We start from the raw sequence: 17731 nt of genomic DNA, 5'->3' as shown, positions 1-17731 counted from the left end.
ATTGCACCCAGTAAAGAGAGAAAAGATAAATGCTAGTGTAATATAGTGACATTTCAAAGTCTGCACACAGGCTTTGTCTTCCTGTAGAAATTTATCAACATTTGCTATTCTATCATTGTTTTTTCCAGAATAAGTATATCCACATGGAGTTTATACCAAAATAAATATTCCAGAAGACTTATTGCACTTGGTTCTCAAATACAGACAAGTTGTTAAATACATCCAGCCAAGAACCTCGGAACATCTGTGGGGTTCATTCTGTGTAGAAGTTTTTCTCCCTGACTCTCACAGCGTTGGATTTTTCTGTAACCTTCGTATACTGGGGGTTTTTTTTCTTTTTTTTTTTTTTCCCTCCTAACCACATTAATCTTCCTTTTTCATGTTTCAGTTTAAAAAAGAGAGATAATAGTGTAAAAGTTCACACAACCTTCTTAGCACTGATGTATATGCACATTGCTATTTATTTCCTTTCAGTGGGCTTAATGACTGTGAGTGAGGGCCTAATTGGTAGTGGTGTGAAGCAGTGGTCATAGGTGCAAACGTGGGGGAGAGGGACGAGGGGGATTTACTGCCTTTACCTTCAGATATCTACATCTGGACTAATCATCCTAGATGTCTTTTGCAGTCATGGGAGAGAAATAGGCATTTATAGCGTGGAAAACATTGGGCCTATTTTAAATGTCTGCTTTTAAAATGGGGTGACTTATAAACTACTCACTTGGAACTTTACAGGATTTAGTCATATGGTTTAAGCTGTAGTGCTTCTATAATATTTTGGGAGTAAAGCCCTCGGATGTAAATGCCATGAGGGCTCTGTCATACAGGGACCACTTCCCTCTGGCAGACAGAAGCTGAGCTTCCACTGGCAGACTTGTCAGTCATTCAACATTTGGAGAGTCTGAACATGCTTCCTGAAGGACCAATATGTGCTATTTCACAGGACTATGAATAGGATATTTAATACAAAACTCAGAGAACATACTTTAGACTTGAGGATTTCCCAAAATAAATAAAAAGCATGAGAAATTCTGGTCCCAGACTGGGCTGCTCCAGGACCATTCCTGGTTTCATGATAGGCTTGCTGCTTTCCTGTCTGACTCCTATGAATTTTGATTTAAGGGCTCTTCCTCTTTCTGCTGGCATGAGTCATGAAAGTTCGTTCACTTCTTCTGTGTCATTCCAACTTTGCCAGATTCCATGGTATTTTTCTGATGAAAAATGAGTGAAAAAGCCACAGTAATTGACCTGAATACATGGTTAGATAGTGTGCACGTGTGTTAATCAGATCCCGAATTCGTATTTTTAAATGAGATGAAGAGATTACTTTATTAACAGTTGAATGCTGCAAACACCAAGTTTTTATACCTACCCATTGAAAAGTCCCTCACCCAGACGTACCTTCTTGTAATTGACAAGGTACATACATGAGAAATTTGGTGTTTTGCCAGAAGACAAGTCCGCTATGTGATACAGAGGTATTGCTTTGATAAACTGTTGAAGTTTTCAAATTACACTAAAAGCCCCACAGCTGGAAGATGTTTATGGTACCTTCCTCAGTGCAAGAGAGCTGGCTTTTTAAACACAGCTTTTAAAGTATTTACCTTCACCTTTATCTCGCATTTAACACTCAACAGCAAATTAAATTTTGCTGTGAAGCACAGTGGCATGCCAAGTATTCCAAATTTAAAATATATGGGGTGAATAGTTCTTTTTATAGATTTCCTTACTTCCTCCCCTTGAATCTTTACAATAATAAAACGCTTGTGGGATTTACAAGATGTTAATAGGCAGAGGCTACTTTGAACTTGTCCAAGAAGGGCTATGTTGGCTGTTTTTTCAGCTGTACTTTACAAAGGTACATCTGAACTTTTTTTTGCACACATTCCTTGTATAAATTTTATCTGAAGAAAAATAATTTTTGAGATACTCTGTTTGAATTTCACAGACCTCTTGTTTTATGTAAACACGGGATTTAACACTGATTTTAGGGACATTTTTGTGCATTGAAAAAACAAGGTTTATTAGTTACAGTTTAGCAAGCCTAAATTAATGTTCTCATACTGTTTTATTAATAAGTTAAGTTTTCAATTGTCTCTACTGTATATTACTAAATAGAGGTTTTGTTCTGTTCTCTTCAAACCTTTTTGACTGTTCTCCAGCGCATTAAATCTGGCAGAGATGGCAGTGCACGTAGTCGCAGAGAAGGAAATACTGGTGGTGGTAAGTACCTAATGCTTCTGCTTAAATAGCAGATTTGACAGGATTTTAAAGAAATCAGTTTTTCTTAAAGTGTTTGTAAAACCCCCTTACATTCTGAAATGCACACAAACATGCATGGAGTAATATGGGAGTACTTCACAAATTGTCACACATTTTGATTAGCTCATTGCTGTATGAAACTTCAACTGCTATAGCAGCATGCATTTGGTCTAAGCTTTGTGCTTTATATACAAATCTCAGTGTATTCATAAAGCTAAATTTCTACTTATTTTCAGTACTGTGGATTTGAACATTTTATCCCGTTAACTCTGGAATATTTACTCAAAGGAATAATTTATTTTAACAAAACAGAACATATAACCCATGAGAAACAAGAATTCATAGTCTTTAACATGGAGGAAAGGGAGTTTTGTGCCTGCCATCTAGCCTGTTACATTAGGTGTTTGTCAAAAGTTCAAGAAGCTGTTTTATGCAACCTGCTCCATAAGAAGGAGAATACACTTGTACTATATTTGAGCTCCTTCCCCTTTTCCCAGTACAGCAAAGTTGAAGTACTAGAGTCTTCCATAGAGGAAAGCTTGCTTTCTGACTACCAAGTCTTTCTGCCTTTATAGATTTACAATGCTGACTTTCATAAATGTAAAACTTCAGCCATATAAGTCTGGAAACTGACCTGCTTCGTCTTTCCTCTACTTAGTAGTCTGCATTTTAGAGGGCTAATGATTTTTCCCTCCCATTATTAAATCCACAGAATGTTAGTAATGTTAAACCTAACTGTTCCCCACTGCTCTTCTAAGGAAACTAGCAGACTTCAGGCTACTTCAGACAGCTGGCAAAAATATCCTTATTTTGACTCAAAAAGGAAATAGTTTCTTTGTATTCCGCTTTTGGTTTATCTTAATATTGGTGGGCATCATAAAAAGATATTCTCTGTAAATTCTTGCCTCTTTTCCCTTCTTCTTGCAGAGAAATAATTTACAGATTCTTTTTTTCTTACTTGGTAATTTTATTTCTTCGTCTACATAGCTTTACTACATTTATCCAATTCTGTAGGGTCATGGAAATTCCTAGCGTAATCATAACCCTTGTGTGATGCTCCATTTATAAAGACTGCTCTCCTGGGTTCTCTTAAGGGTTAAGAATGAGTGTTGGATGCTTAAAAGAGATCTCATCCCTTTTTTTTTTAGCTCAATAGTTGCACAATGGAAGCTTTTAAATCATTTTTTGATGTGTAGCAAAAACACCATTCACCTAGGATTGAATTTTACCAGTTCTGTGCCCCAGGCCAAAGTAGTTCTTGGGGTGAAATTCCTTATTTTGGTAACAGAGAAGGATGGAAACATTTCTGAACTCTCCTTTGTTACGTAAGGATCAGGCAGCCAGCTGGAGGTGCCAGCAAAACAGCAGCGTGAGACCACATCAGTACCTGTTTTCTGTCATAAAGTGGAGAAGCACTATGGCATATAATAAATAGAAATTAAGAGTAGCATTTGTAGCAGGCAAGGATATTGACAGCTGCGCAAAACACTGCAAAAGGCATATAGGTAAATGGCACAAAGGGTCTCTCTTCTTACAGCTATGTTGTGTAATTATCTCTACACTTATTAGTGGAAAAGGAGAGGGTAAGTAATTTAGCAAAAGAGGATATAAATAATGATCAAGCTGGAAAGATGCAAAGACAATATTAATCCTCCAAAGTACCAATTTGTCTTTTAAAGACAGAAGACTCTATGGAAAGTTGTCTTATTTTAAAAATTAAAAATTACAAAATATATAAAAATCCCTTCCCTCCACTCTGAAGTTGATCACATGAGGAACTTTGGCTGCAAATTCTAGTGACTCCAAGGCATTACTCTTTCTCTCCATAATGAGAATAATGCAAGAAGAGCAAATGCAGACATTTAAGATGCCAACATAAAAAGGATGAGAGGGTAACCAGGGTCAGAATTGACCTACAATTTGTCCTATCAATAACTCTTAGATTGTGGCTCAAGAGATGACATCAAATTTATGAAAGAATAGGAAAAAGCAGTTTGGGAACAAGTCTGTATAAGAACATATTTGAGAAGTCTCCATTATACAAATTTAGTGCCAAAGATCCAGCCTTTCTGGATATGACTTGGCAAACAAGCAGAGGTACAAAGAAGGTCCTGTATTGAGCCTGGAGTTAACTTTCTGCTGGGATTCCTCATTAAAAGTTGTGGTGAGATGTACAACTTCTGCAATTTTAGGAGGAGTCAAGCACATTATGCATTTTTTAACCACTAGGATTGACTCTGGGGAACTTTTAGCAGTGAAGAAACTGCAAACTCACAGCAGCAGACGTTAAGGGCTGTGGTGTAGTTTGTCTGCCTTTTACTGAGGATGACTGAGAGAAATCTGAAGACCCAAACGTGATTTTGTCCGATGTTTGGCATTATTCACCAGATTATGAATCTGTATTTTGCAGTGAAGTCACATATGAAGTATAAACATGGGTTGTTTTATTTCAGAATCTTAGTACAATTTTGATAAACTAATGGCTTCAAAATTTTTTTTTAAAAAAGAAACATTTGTGTATATTTTAAGATTAGCCTTTCCCAGTGTTGCTGCCAAGAGCAAAAGGGATCATTTTCCCACCCTGTATGAGGGACTTGCCATCATGACTGAACCCAGTGAAGTATGGAATCCTCCTTAGTTTAGTACTTGCTAGCTAAATTGAAGTACTTACTAGCTAAATAAAGTGTGTATGCATTCCAGATATTTTAGGTATAATGCATGTTTTATTTCTTTCGTTTTACTAGCTCACTATCCCCATACCTGCTGGCATTCACAACGGATTTTTTTTTCCCCGAAGTATTTTGTCCCTATATGGTTATCTATATTAGGAGTATTAATAAATCAGGCTTCCTTGGTTTAGGAAATATGATCTAAAATTGCCTTTAAAGAGGAAGCTAAGAGGGAAGAGAACTTTAAGTCAGCAGTGTTTATACTTCATAGAACACCTACTACTTTGCCAATATAAATTAAACAAAAAGGTGCATGAGATGCATCAAAGCATAATTTGAAGTTATGATTATGCATGGATGCATAAATCATAAAAAAAAAGACAGAATGGAAAAATAGAGAAAAAGAAAACTGACATCTAGATCTGTGTCAATTAAAGTCTACTTTTGTGAGAAGGATAAGCGTGAAATCTAAAAGGCCTACCCAAAATTGAACACGCTTGTTCCCTGTTGTTATAAAAAGTGAAATTGCCTTCTTCCCACATTATCAGATTTATGACTTGTAATCTTTCTGATCATGTTGGAAGCAGATGACATTGGTACAGTCCCTTAAAATTCCTCTTCTTAATTTAAAAAAGGAGAAAAAACAAAACCAAAACAAAAAACCCAAAAGAAACAAACAAAAAAACCCCAACCAAACAAAAAAAACCCCACAACCAAACAAACCAAACAAAAAAACCCAAACAAACAAACACAAACCCCTGGAGGGAGCTAGCAGTACATCTGAGGTTAGGCAGTTCTCAAAGATTTCCTTTCCAATAATCTTTTCTTGTTTTCATGCTCATCTTTTTTGTGTTTTGCAGAAATGTGATAGTAACATCCAGAAATTGGAAGTTCAGGCACTGTAGTTTTTACTACCCTAAGAGACTTTTACTGTTCAATAGCATAAGGCATTTCATAGATAACGAAAAGTATGACTTTAAGGAATACATTACCATGGGAGTGTTTACTTGGTCTCTGCATTTGCCTTGCTCTGTGAATGGTGAGTTTTGTACTGGATGAGAGGAGCCATGCAGTCTCGGACAGGAGCCCAAAGAAGCAGTGTTGAACTCAGTACATGAAAGGCTGAGCACTTTTCATCCTCCTGGTTACTTCAGCTTAGCCAGATGAATTTGGAAAGGAACCCATGCAAGAATAATTAAGGTGTCGTTTTCCCTTTTTCATTTTCACTTGTGACAGTGTCAGTGGAGAAATGGCTTTGTCCATCTCAAACAAACATCCCATAGTCAAGCACCCTTTACCAGCCCATAGAGTTGGTCATATCATATGGAAGCACATTATAGATGTTAGGGCTGTAAGCATCTCAATATTCACTGTAATACAGGCAAGTGGTTCTCTTGTTACCCTGTAGCCAGGACTTTGAAATAATTTATATTTTGTAGGTTTTGTGTGCCTGTTCACACCTCATTATTTACAAATCATTGTGGGATGGTTCCATTGGCTGAGAGTGGGGAGGATTTAGGTTTTTTATAAATCGACAGGGAAAATACCTGAGTGAAGAAAAACATCTAAAATCTGTTTTCTGCAACTGAAATCACCTAAGGAGCTATCTGAACTGACATACCAGAAACAGTGTTGATTTTTATTTAACAGAATTTCAAATCAAAAGGAACTTGCATCTACTTCCCATGCTGTTTCTCCATTTTCACATTCTGCCTGTTACACTGAACTTGCTGTTCTCTTTGATCAAACCAAAGCTCCCTCTTCTCCAGAGGTGGAGTCTTCATCCCAAATATGAAAGATACACAGAGTTGCATTTAAGTACATTATGGATTTAGTGAAGCACCTGTAGTCTTTCAAAACATTAGCCCACTATGCACTTTGTAGCATAAATATTTTCCAGAGGAGGCAGATTACTAAACAACCTTACCTTTTGGTATCTTTAATACCAGTAAAATGGTACTAAAAATTCTAATTTATGTCCTTTGTAATACTGGAGGAATTTCTAATACAGTATCCACCACTGTGATTGCAACCAGTGAGATTCCTAAAAAAAAAAAAAAAAAATAATTTTCATTAGGTTAGTTTTAAACATGCCAGTAACCTGCTTTAGCACAGCCTGCTGCCACTTGACAGTATGTGGCAGGGCAGAAAGGGCAGGGTACTCATTTCTGTGGCAAGATGAGGCTAGATTGGTAGGTTCAGAGTAAATGAAAGATGGAACTCCTTATCTCAGTTTGTTCTGGATGCAAAAATTTCACAGAGGCTTCAGGGAAGACTGAACAAATTCTTGAGGAATCAATCCATTATTAAATATGAAGAGCAGCCCCCAGCCCTCAAACGTATGCTTGATTTACAGATTGTTGGCAGGCTAGGAAATTATTCTTGGAGAGCTACTATATATGCTTGCTCTACTTGTGATGCTCTTCCCTAAGCATCTTGTCATTCTTTTGTATGGACAATAAGCCAGTTTAGATAGATCTTTAATCTATTAAGGCATCCTTATGTTCTTATATCTTAAGTGTTAAGAGGACACTGTGCCCATAGGCGTTTACTCTTCATAGTTTTTTTCCATGGTGCTTTTAGTCGAGGTGGAATATACTGATTGAATAACTTGCAACTTCAGGGAAGACCAGTCCAGCCCCTTCCAGCATTTCTTTTCTTTCCCATTCCTGGGCATATATTCTTGCTGATTCCCTTGTGCTGCTTCTAGCTTCAATCTAACCCTTCAGTGAGTTGATTAAGCACATTAAACACAGTAAATAATGTGTTTGGGCAACTGACTGAAGTCTGAAACCTAAAAAAGCTACATTTGTGTGAACAACTAAATTTGCTCACTGTAACAGCACTCACAATTCCGTTTACTGTACTGACTCATAAATGGAAAGGGAAGCTTGGGCACCAAGATTACATGCTGAACATCAGGCAGGCATCTTGCTGCTCAGGATGGTGGTTTGGGCATCTCAATCACAGCAGTAAGTGCTTAAGAAACATCAGAGCCATGCCGGGGTGGGGGTGGGGGGTGCAGTTGGTGAGGTTTAGATACTTCAAAGGTTGGACATCCAGTAGATGGACAGAGAAAAGGGAGGGAAATCCAGCTTCAAATTTTGGACATGCTGCTTTATTCCCATCTTGGATGTAGTCCTAATAAAACTTAAGGGTCCTAGGATGCCCAAGAATGCTTCTGGTTTCGGCTGGTTTAAGGCAGTAAGAAGTACACGTAACTTCCAGTGTTATGTTTATCACAGCCATTTTGGTTTGACTGGTATACTTCTTTTTCTTCTTTTAGTTAATATAAAATCTTTTGCCTTCTTCTGGTACTTTCACTAAAAGCTGTGTATTTTTCTCCTTCACAGTTGAAAACCTTTGCTATGCCAGCTTCTTCCTCTTATATTGTTGTTACACCCAGTTCTTCCTTTCTGGAACCAACCAACTAAACCTATGGAGTTTATTTCACTAGTTCAGTCTTCTCCTAGTGTAGTTGCTGCTGTATTGTTCCTGTCTTCGCATTTCCTTGCTGCTTCTTGCAACTTTATTCACCAGTTTGTAAATTACTTGTTTTCCATTGCACAAGAGTTTGTGCCTGCTTCTGTCGTACTCTTTCTCTCCCTGTTAAAATGTTCTGTATTCTCCTCTAAACTGACCACAGAATGTTTTCATCCATACAATCTTTGAAGCTCAGTGCGCACCTCCTTGTTGTGCAGGGGTGTCCAAAGCCCACTGAAATCAAGATGCAGCCCTTTTGTCATTTTACAACCTGTTTGTTGAGCCCTCCCAATCAAACCCATTGATTTATTTTAAGTTCCTTCAAATCCTTCATCAAGCATTCACTTCTTCTATTAAACCTATCAGTGAGAATTGATCCAAGGGAGGCTGATGTACATTAAAATAGATTTTCCATGCTTCAACACTTCGACTGTAATTTGTGTCTTGTAAACATACTAAGTGTTTAACACGTGACTGTGTTAAATCTTTCTTGGAGCAGAGACATTGTCCTGCAATTCTGAGTAAACTGAAGTCTGCAGTGGTGTTTATAGAGAAATAAAGGTTTGTCATCTTTGTGGAAGAGGTTTTGGGTTTGGTTTGTTTTGGGTTTTTTTAATAGTAACAGCATTTATGAAAAGAACATTTATAGTAAACAATACAATGGAAGTGTGTCGCCAAGTCCAGACTTTGTAATGCATGTTTGCTGAATTAAACCCGTTTTTCCTCCATACAGATGGAGGAGTTTTAGTAACAGCATTGTTCTGTATTGTAAATAAGCGTGTTTGTATTTGGCTGCATGGCATATCTTGCCTTGTAAATATAGCAAGCCAAACATGAAAAGTTTTCTCCTAGGAGAAAAATTGCATTAAAATTTGTTGTAGCAGAAGAGATTGAAAGCTTGCCATGAATGTGAGAAAGAGATTCAGAAGTGAACAGAATATTTAAAGTGTCTGGAATACTGCTGTGGCAAGAGAATGTTAATCTGACGTCTGGGCAGGAGGCAGCCCTTGGAGCTGACACATTCCTTGGGGCCCTGCTGCAAGCTGAGCTGCCAGCAGTGTTTACAGCAAGATGCAGGGCCAGGATGGTCTGTGTACATGAACTGTACCTGCCTGCCATGCAGACAGCACATGCCAAATATACTCTTCTAATTAAAAGCAATCTTAGTGTTGTATTTAATCTTGACAGTATTCGACAGGTGGATCATACTAACATATTAGTAAGCACACAGATGTATGAAATGTCCATATACATTGTGACAGTGTTTATATTTATCATGCTTATTTTAACTCCAAAATGTGACTGTAATGTATAAGCAACTGAAATGTCGGCATTTGAAGCAGAAATATTTTAATGTGTTTACTCCAAAGTAAATAAGGCTGTATATGTATATGTATTTCAAATTAAAACACACACGTGTAGACACAGTGTCTGTTGTGTTTTAATGACCACTATTACAAATAAGTACTGTATCCATCATGAAAAGATGACTTCATCCAAATCTTGTTTGACAGATAGTAGCTGAATTTATGTTGCCCTTGTATAGGGATTTCATAGAAAGTAACAGCATGTTATTTGTCTTCAACTTCTCCCCCCTCCCAGATAGTGGTGGCACCAAAGGGGAAAGGCTGAATGCCAGACTAAAAGCTTTTCCTGAAACAAGGGAACCCTATGAAAGTAGCGTCTGTAAAGAAATAGGTAAGTGGGCATCTTACACCTTCTTACTTTACTGGCCCTTAAAGATGGGGAAATGGAAAAAATAAGTTATTGGAAGAACATGTAAATTAGACAATTAGAAATACATTTTCCTTGTAAAATAAATGTGAAGAGTGGCTTTATGTTCATTGTTTAGAGCTCACTATAAAGTAATAGTAAATATTAAGAAATGTGGCCCATGTAAATACTTACTACTTTTGATACATCTGCTGCCAGTTCTCGTGGTTCTGCAGTTAGAAGTTCTTCACTAAGACTGAATTTTCAAAGGAGTTTAAAAATCCAAATCCATGTGGAACGTGGTATTTCCTAAAATGCCCTTCCTTAACCAGCTCATCAGTACTGCCGCTCCATGCACTTTTCCTAAGTCTTTTTCTCACTTAATGACTGTAATAAGATAACTTTATCTTTAAGAACAAAGCTCCTATCACTAGCACTCAGGTACTTTGCTCATGGGGCATGCCTGCCCAGTTATCCTGAATGCCGTATCTTGTTCTTCTGTTCATACCTCTTTCTGGTCTGCATATCAAAGACAAGATGTGTAATGACATATCTTACAGATGTATAATGCTAAACCTCACCCTTGTGTTTGATTATATATGTTTGAAACAAAGCTAAAATTACTTGTGGGTAACTGTTTCAAATGTATTTTTTTAAAACCTAGATGTCTCCTATATAGATCCACTTGGCCCACAAGCAGAAAGACCAAAAACTGCTGCAAGAAAAAGAGCTGAGGAAGATGACTTTGCTGATGAAGAACTAGGAGAGGATATGCTTCCAGAGTAGCATATGGTCCACTCACAACTTTTTATCCTTTTAAATTTTTTAGCAAAAACACTTTGATCCATGATGACCTGGATTTTGATAAAATCTTTGTGAAACACTTTGGGTATATGGTATTTTACATTAAACACATGGATTTGAAGTTGCAATCTTTTATAATTGTTTTTATTTTTTAATAAATGCTGAGATTATTTCAGTCATGCATAAAAACTACAGTTACTCATGGCAAGCTGTACCAAATTTGTAAAGCTTTTGCTTTCAGAGATATGTCTAGTGATAATAGGAAACACAGCAGCCTCTAAAATTTCACCTTTCAGTGTGAAATACCTCAAAGCAATGTTGTAAGGCTGAAAGTCCCGTATCCTTCATCCAAAGCTAGAATTTATTTAAGGCTTCCAAATTGACTTTCTGAAAATGTTTGGATATGATCTTGGTCATCTTTAAGGCCCCAGTTCAGCAAAGCACTTAATACTGACACTGAAGAAAGCATCTTAATTTTAGTCTATCTTTACCTGAACTAGGGCCATTTTGCAGTCTCATGGCAATCTCCTGGGTATTTTTGCAGTTACAAAGATGAGGTTTCATTTTTTATTTATTTTGAGTGGTCAGAGTGGGCAGGATTTCAGTCTAGTTTGTTTAGTATTGCCAATTGGATTAGATTGTGAACCTTATGTTGGGGGTTGTGGCCCTGACTACACAGAGGTAGCTGAGGGTTTGTACAGCCTTGGTTGAGTGTGTGCAAAGATGTTAGTTACAGAAATCGTTATTTGGCGTATGGACAGAACATGTTTGATCTGCAGTCATTGAGACGTTAAATAATAACATGGGATACCTGATCTATATCAGTTTTCAGAAATACAAGTATTACTCAGGTGTTCAGAATTTCTTAATAATTATTTGCCAAACAGGTATGCTGGGTTGGCAGGGACTTGTGTTTAAAACACTGGTGGGAGTTTGGTGCAATAGTTAAGACTTTGTTTGACCTCACTTGGAGTATTGTGTACAGTTCTGGTGTCCTCAACATAAAAAGGACATGGAACTGTTGGAACAAGTCCAGAGGAGGGCCACGAGGATGATCAAGGGGCTGGAGCACCTCCCGTATGAAGACAGGCTGAGAAAGTTGGGGCTGTTCAGCCTGGAGAAGAGAAGGCTGCATGGAGACCTCATAGCAGCCTTCCAGTATCTGAAGGGGGCCTATAAGGATGCTGGGAAGGGACTCTTTATTAGGGACTGTAGTGATAGGACAAGGGGTAACGGGTTAAAACTTAAATAGGGGAAGTTTAGATTGGATATAAGGAAGAAATTCTTTACTGAGAGGGTGGTGAGGCACTGGAATGGGTTGCCCAGGGAAGTTGTGAATGCTCCATCCCTGGTGGTGTTCAAGGCCAGGTTGGACAGAGCCTTGGGTGACATGGTTTAGTGTGAGGTGTCCCTGCCCATGGCAGGGGGGTTGGAACTAGATGATCTTAAGGTCCTTTCCAACCCTAACTATTCTATGATTCTATGATTCTGTGCTTTGAAATGTTAAGGATTCAGTCGTCTGAGATATCCAATGCTCGTTCTCAGTGCTGCTGCTTAGACTGTTTCCCAGCTAGTGACACTGGAAAGTTCTCTGTACTTTCATGAAATGTTCTTTTCAGGTTTTAAAAGCATCTGCCTGGTCTCCTAAGATGTCTCTGCAGGTGGTCAGAACTACTTCTGTAATGGCACATTGAAGGAATGTAGTTCTGTGGGGTTTTTGGTTGTCCTGGGTTCAGCAGTAGCAGTCAGTTTTTCTCCTTCTTAGTAGCTTTTGCAGCACTGTGTTTTTGACTTTCGGCCTGGGAATGGAGCTGATAACACTGATGTTTAGACTGACCAAGGACTTTGTGAGTCTCATGCTCTGCCAGGGAGGAGGAGAAGCCGGGAGGAAGCAGAGACAGAACACCTGACCCAAACTAGCCAAAGAGGTATTCCATACCACAGCACGTCATGCCCAGGATGTAGAACTGGGGGCCCGGAAGGGCTGGATCATGGCAGGGTGGGGGTGAGGTACCAGTTGGTGAGCGGTTGTATTCTCTTGCTTGTTATTTCCTTTATCATTATTATTATTGGTGGTAGCAGTGGTGATTTGTGTTATACCTCAGTTATTAAACTGTTCTTATCTCAACCCGTGGGAGCTGCATTCTTTTGATTCTCCTCCCCGTCCCTCCAGAAGCGGAGGGAAGAAAGGTGGCGGGGGGGAAGTGGACTTCGTGGTTCTGATTTACGGCCTGGGCTTAAACCACGACATAGTATAGTTAATAAACTGCTTTATATGTAATGTGTTTCACATAATACTGGTGCAGCACTCGGTCTAGGACTGCACCAGCTTCTGCTTGGTGGTGTAAGCAGAGCACATTCAGCATGTGGCTGAATATCTTGAATACCACCCTGCATCACTGATGTGCCTGGCCAGAGCCGTCTCTAGCTTTATGACTCTGTTCAACTCAGCTGAGGAGACCTGCTGTGTCTTTTTAGAATGAGAAATACAGAAACGCATTGCCTTTCTTGTCTCCGGTGAGTCCCCAGTTTCACTGCACATTTTACCATTTTACTTTTTTCCTACCCTTGACAGCAGCCCAAGCCCAGTGCACACCTCTCAACACAGACTCCAGGTACTGTTGTCAGCTGAGTATATTCTGGATCCACTGCAGAACTGACAAGAACTTGCTGTCTTTGGCACAGGGCAGCCATGACCTCTCCTCACTGAGGCTACAGCTGCAGCCCCACCGCTGCCAAAACCTCGGCACTGACACCAAGTACAACAGTGTGTGTTTTGAATATTTTCAGTGAAATATCAGCCAGAAAGGCAAAGGAGGGGAGATGGAAAGGCAATCAAGCTGCACAATTCTTCAAGGACTCAGGCAGACAACCTTATGGTCACACTTCAAACCCAGCTTTCTCTTGCCTGTTCTTCAGTGCTGCCCTGTGTGCTGCTCTGGTCATGGCATGACATGTTTCTGGATATCACAGTAGTTCTGTCAGGCTTACAGTCTTGGAAGACCTGGACATCCAGGATGCAATGTGCCAAGCAGGAGGGAGCACTTTTCAGCTACTGACTGCAGTGGAGCAAGCTATCTGACTAATCACAGTGGGAGGAAGTATCTGGGAGCATTGCAGGGAGCACAGATAAACCTGTGAAATAGCACAAAGGAGAAGAGGCATGATACTGTCATGGTCTTCTGACACATAAGCCATTGAGTAGAGCATGTAATCAAACATGGCAGGTGTACAGACACATCCATTCAGTGGTATGAATTACGAATTTGGGTTGGGGCAATCCCAGGCACAGCTACAGGTTGGGCAGAGAAGAGATTCAGAGCAGCCCTGTGGGGAAGGACTTGGGGGTGTTGGTCAATGAGAAAATGAACATGAGCCGGCTTCAGTGTGCGCTCGCAGCCCAGAAAGCCAACCGTATCCTGGGCTGCATCAAAAGGAACGTGACCAGCAGGTGGAAGGAGGTGATCCTGCCCCTCTACTCTGCTCTCGTGAGACATCACTTGAAGTATTGTGTACAGTTCTGGTGTCTTCAACATAAAAAGGTTGGAACAAGTCCAGAGGAGGGCCACGAAGATGATCAAGGGGCTGGAGCACCTCCCATGTGAATGACAGGCTGAGAAAGCTGGGGCTGTTCAGCCTGGAGAAGAGAAGGCTGCGTGGAGACCTCATAGCAGCCTTCCAGTATCTGAAGGGGGCCTATAAGGATGCTGGGAAGGTACTCTTTGTTAGGTAATGTAGTGATAGGACAAGGGGTAACAGGTTAAAACTTAAACAGGGGAAGTTTAGATTGGATATAAGGAAGAAGTTCTTTATTGTGAGGGTGGTGAGGCACTTGAATGGGTTGCCCAAGGAAGTTGTGAATGCTCCATCTTTGGCGGTGTTCAAGGCCAGGTTGGATGAGGCCTTGGGTGACATGGTTTAGTGTGAAGTGTCCCTGCCCATGGCAGGGAGGTTGGAACTAGATGATCTTAAAGTCCTTTCCAACCCTAACTATTCTATGATTCTATTTGGTTCATGACTTGTCTATAGGAGTGTTTGTACAGACTATCATGGAGATATTGATCAGCAGCAGTTTTTTGGTTGGGTTTGCCCAGAAGCCTAACTGTATATTATATGAAATTCCGTGTTTTACAAACAGAATTGCACTTTTATTCCACTATTGCACAGACTCTTAGGAACTTCTGAAACATGCCATTTCCCATAGCATGAGGATCTGATTATATCATGCTCTGGGTTACAATTTACTTGCACGTTATTTTGTAGACACAGTTGAGCTTGTTCTAAACTGACAGAAAGCCATGTGATCCAGCTCCAACACTGGCATAATAAGACCTGCTGACAGTCAAAATGATTTAGCCCAAGTTCATCTCCTTCAAAACCATGTTTACTATGGCTGCATCTCTACTAGAGTTCCAAGACTGCCAGGGCAGGCCCAGAGCAGAGGAGCCAATGGGTAACCATCCATACTGTAAGACCTGTAGCACACTCCCCAGTACAATTTTGGCCTGTGACTATTAGCAATCTCTCAGACAACTCCCTTGCATGACCCAAAGATTCACAGTATCACAGTATGTTAGAGATTGAAAGGGACCTCAAAAGATCATCTAGTCCAATCCCCCTGCCGGAGCAGGAATACCTAGATAAGGTTACACAGGAATGTGTCCAGGCGGGTTTTGAATGTCTCCAGAGAAGGAGACTCCACAACCCCCCTGGGCAGCCTGTTCCAGTGTTCCGTCACCCTCACTGAGAAGAAGTTTCTTCTCAAGTTTAAGTGGAACCTCTTGTGTTCCAGTTTGTACCCATTACCCCTTGTCCTATCATTGTTTGCCACTGAGAAGAGCCTGGCTCCATCCTCGTGACACTCCCCCTTTATATATTTATATACACTAATAAGGTCACCCCTCAGTCTCCTCTTCTCCAAACTATAGAGACCCAGCTCCCTCAGCCTTTCCTCATAAGGGAGATGCTCCACTCCCTTAATCATCTTAGTTGCCCTGCGCTGGACTCTCTCCAGCAGGTCCCTGTCCTTCTTGAACTGAGGGGCCCAGAACTGGACACAATATTCCAGATGCGGTCTCACCAGGGCAGAGTAGAGGGGAAGGAGGACCTCTCTCGACCTACTGACCACCCCCCTTCTAATACACCCCAGGATGCCATTGGCCTTCTTGGCCACAAGGGCACAGTGTTGGCTCATGGTCATCCTGCCGTCCACTAGGACCCCCCGGTCCCTCTCCCCTACACTACTCTCTAACAGGTCGTTCCCCAACCTATATTGGAACCTTGGGTTGTTCCTGCCCAGATGCAGGACTCTGCACTTTCCCTTGTTATATTTCATCAAGTTTCTCCCTGCCCAACTCTCCAGCCTGTCCAGGTCCTGCTGGATGGCAGCACAGCCTTCTGGTGTGTCAGCCACTCCTCCCAGCTTAGTGTCATCAGCAAACTTGCTGACAGTACACTCAATTCCCTCATCTAAATCACTGATGAATATATTAAATAATACTGGTCCCAGTACTGACCCTTGAGGCACTCCACTAGATATAGGCCTCCAACTAGACTCTGCCCCATAGACTACAACTCTCTGGCTTCTGTCCTTCAGCCAGTTTGCAGTCCATCTCACTACCTGATCATCCAGGCCACACTTCCTCAATTTAGCTATGAGGATGCTGTGGGAGACTGTGTCAAATGCTTTGCTGAAGTCAAGGTAGACCACATCCACCGCTCTGCCATCATCCATCCACCGTGTTATTTCCTCATAAAAGGCTATGAGGTTGGTCAAGCACGACTTCCCCTTGGTAAAGCCATGTTGACTGCCCCTCATAACCCTCTTATCCTTGACATGCCTTAAGATGGCACGAAGGATAAGGTGTTCCATCACTTTCCCAGGGATGGAGGTGAGGCTGACCTGTCTATACTCACCCGGGTCCTCCTTCTTGCCCTTTTTGAAGACTGGAGTGACATTTGCTTTCCCCCAGTCCTCAGGCACCTCTCCCGATTCTCCAGATTCATCTGGGCCAGGAACCATTCTTCATAAGCAGTTTCAGTGCCGCCTCCTCCTTCTGCTGTGTGAGACCTTCTGTGTGAAGGAACATGGGATGTGACATCCCACCTGTACTCAAGGCTGGATAGTGATCTCTGATGAGGACTAATACAACTGAAACCTCTTAAGGAGAAAGCAGCTGTGTGCATGTCCAAAGTGCCACATCAACACATTGTTGGAGGGCTTCAAGGTTTTTTAGTAAGTGAATACATCTGCGTGATTCTGGCAGCTCAGGCCTCAGAGGAAGTGTGGCCATGCCAGTGGGGTGCTGTGTCCAAAATAATTACACATGATGATTGCACTATGTTGATGAGATGGCTCCGCCCCCATCCTGGGGGTAGTTTGCTTGGCATTTAGCTCTGTTACATGCCTTGTGTTCCCTCCTGCCATGTAGGATACCTGCAGTCCTGCGATGGATCTCAGAAACCACAGGAATGGAAACACTGTGTGAGCTAAGTAATTCTACCTTCATCCCAGATATTCAAGGAAAATTGTAATTAGTTAGGTTTGGTTGTGCAAAACAGACTCCGTCTCCAGAAGCCACACTGCAGGTATGTGTTTCCAGCACCATTTAAGCCCTGATTTTGTGTTTATCATTCTGGAATTAAAATTCCTGAATAAAGTGTTGGCAAATGCAACAGGACTACTATTATATTAGTTTATTTATATTTTTATCTTAGAGAGCAGCAGTATTAAACCTAGGAAAATGCTAATGCTCTTGAGGAACTGACTCATGAGCTATTTTAGATTGTATTATCATGAAAAA

At 40.7% G+C, this 17731-nt stretch overlaps 1 protein-coding gene across 1 annotated transcript in view; it reads left to right on the top strand.

Moving 5' to 3' along the window:
- Positions 1-10910, top strand: part of IFT88 (intraflagellar transport 88) — a gene marked incomplete at its 3' end in the record, with an annotated part of 49801 nt that extends 38891 nt beyond the window's left edge. The window contains exons 24-26 of the mRNA XM_080612355.1: positions 2160-2214; positions 10014-10109; positions 10789-10910. Of these exons, the coding sequence (XP_080468481.1) occupies positions 2160-2214; positions 10014-10109; positions 10789-10910 (273 nt within the window). The remainder of the gene's footprint in view (positions 1-2159; positions 2215-10013; positions 10110-10788) is intronic.
- Between the last annotated feature and the right edge of the window lie 6821 nt (positions 10911-17731).

The sequence above is a fragment of the Psittacula echo genome (genome assembly GCF_963264785.1).
Source record: "Psittacula echo genome assembly, chromosome: 3".
NCBI classification, from domain to species: Eukaryota; Metazoa; Chordata; class Aves; order Psittaciformes; family Psittacidae; genus Psittacula; species Psittacula echo.
Note: the sequence above shows the minus strand (reverse complement) of the source record. Positions and strands in the feature narration are given on the sequence as shown.